The following is a 2,177-nucleotide window of genomic DNA, read 5'->3' as shown; positions in this document are numbered from 1 at the left end:
CACAGATCCTGAAGTAGTCGAAAGGCTCTTAATTCAAACAGGAGGTGCACCTAATATATCCAATGCCTTTCTCATCAATGGCCAGCCAGGAGATCTCTATGCTTGCTCCAAATCAGGTATAGAATACCTTTTAGTCACAAATAAACTCTAATGTTAGGGACTCACCATGGAATTGATAAACTAACTGTTTGCATGCAGGAACAACTAAAATCCCTATACAACGAGGAAAAACATACCTTCTACGTATTGTCAATGTTGCAGTCAATAATCACCTCTTTTTCAAGATTGCATCACATAATCTCATAGTGGTAGCCATAGATGCTTGCTACACAAAACCATACATAATAGACATAATGCTTATAACCCCTTGCCAAACTGCAGATGTTCTTCTCACAGCCAATCAAGCAATAGCCAAATACTACATTGCTGCCAATGTATACACTACCCAATCTATTGGATTCTTTGATAACACCACAACAACTGCCATTCTTAGCTATGTGGGTTCCCATTCTTCTGCCACCCCTTCTCTTCCATAGTTTCTGACATTCAATGGTACTGCAACTGTCACTAAATTTAATAAAGGATTACGAAGCCTAGCTTCACCAGAGCACCCAATAGAAGTTCCCCAGAGCATTGATGAGAAACTCCTAATAACCGTAGGACTTGGTTTATTTCCCTGTCGAACTAATGTGACCACCAACTATCAAGGCCCTAATAATACCAGAATAACTGCTAGTATGAACAATGTATCTTTTGTCCTGCCACATATAGCCATACTTCAAGCTTATTATTTTGGTATTAATGGTGTCTTTACCACTGATTTTCCTTCAAACCCACCAATTGTGTTTAATTATACAAGTGACAATATACCCAGAAGTCTTTGGTCACCAATCACTGGAACAAAAGTTAAAGTGCTAAATTATAATGCTATAGTTCAGGTGGTGTTCCAAGCAATGAATATCTTCCAGCCTGATGACCATCCAATGCATATTCATGGTTATGATTTTTATGTTGTGGGAGAGGGATTTGGTAACTACAATGCTCGAACATATCCTCTCACATTCAATTTGGTTGATCCACCAGAACGAAATACTGTGGGAGTTCCTGTTAGTGGGTGGATTGCTATCAGATTCAAAGCTGACAATCCAGGTGACAAAACACATAGCTTTCAATTATTCTCTCAAAATTAATGATGCATATGTTCAAATTAAAAACTCAAGAATATGTGAAAAAACCATGTTTTTTTGCAGGTGTTTGGTTTGTGCACTGTCATTTTGATGATCATCTAACTTGGGGGTTGAATATGGCATTCGTGGTGAAGAATGGCCATGGTCATTTGGCAAGCTTGGAGCAGCCTCCTTCTAAACTCCCGAGATGCTAGCTCCACAAACCATGTCATCTCAATCAGTTAGTAGTTGTTAATTTAACCACCACGACGCAATATTATTGTAATGACTATTATTTAACTAGTTATTAATAATTGTATTCAATTGCAAATTACAAATTAGGAGTTTTATTTTTTAAAGTAAATTTGCAAATTAAAATAATTACAAATTCTTTTCAAATGAATTGTTTTGAATTTATTTGGTTAAAAATTGAAATTGACCTATAAAGAGTTATTATATTCATAATGCATATTGTGAAAATTGTTAGGTGATACTTGACATAATTTAAATAATTTCAATAGCCATTTCTAAACTCATTTATCCTCCTAAGTCATTATAACAAAAGAGCATAATTTTAATATAAAATATTACTATTGTTCAAACATATACTTTTTAAAATATTATAAAATTGTTTTTAAAAATGTAATTTTATAAAAAATTTATATGATTATTTTAAAAGTTTGAATTTCTATTTTTTCAATGATTTTTTTGGTCTTTTAGTCATTTTAATAATTTAATATTTTTTTAAATTACAAAGTTAAATATTTTTCATTTGATAATTAAAAAAGTGTTTATATTACATTTTGATATTATTTTTATTAAAGTGGTGGTTATAATTAATATTATGTAATGTGATAAAATAATATAATATTAAAATAATAATTAAGATTTAGATTTAGGGATAAGATTTCTATAAGTGAATTTGATTATTGATTAGAAAGGGACAACCCATAAATATAAAATGAATAAATAATAAGCTTTCAATTAGATATTCTAATGAAAGCTCTTTGT

At 31.4% G+C, this 2,177-nt stretch overlaps 1 protein-coding gene across 1 annotated transcript; it reads left to right on the top strand.

Annotated features, from left to right (window-relative positions):
- The first annotated feature begins 548 nt into the window (after nt 1–548).
- On the top strand, nt 549–1,537 carry LOC131065018 (laccase-3-like). Its single transcript, XM_057999385.2, has 2 exons — nt 549–1,149; nt 1,251–1,537. Exons 1-2 carry the CDS (start codon nt 738–740, stop codon nt 1,379–1,381), a joined length of 543 nt encoding a protein of 180 aa, XP_057855368.1. The 5' UTR covers nt 549–737; the 3' UTR covers nt 1,382–1,537.
- Nucleotides 1,538–2,177: the final 640 nt, after the last annotated feature.

This window comes from Cryptomeria japonica, chromosome 10, assembly GCF_030272615.1.
Source record: "Cryptomeria japonica chromosome 10, Sugi_1.0, whole genome shotgun sequence".
NCBI classification, from domain to species: domain Eukaryota; kingdom Viridiplantae; phylum Streptophyta; class Pinopsida; order Cupressales; family Cupressaceae; genus Cryptomeria; species Cryptomeria japonica.
The sequence above is the reverse complement of the archived record's forward strand: the minus strand, read 5'-3'. Positions and strand labels throughout refer to the sequence as shown.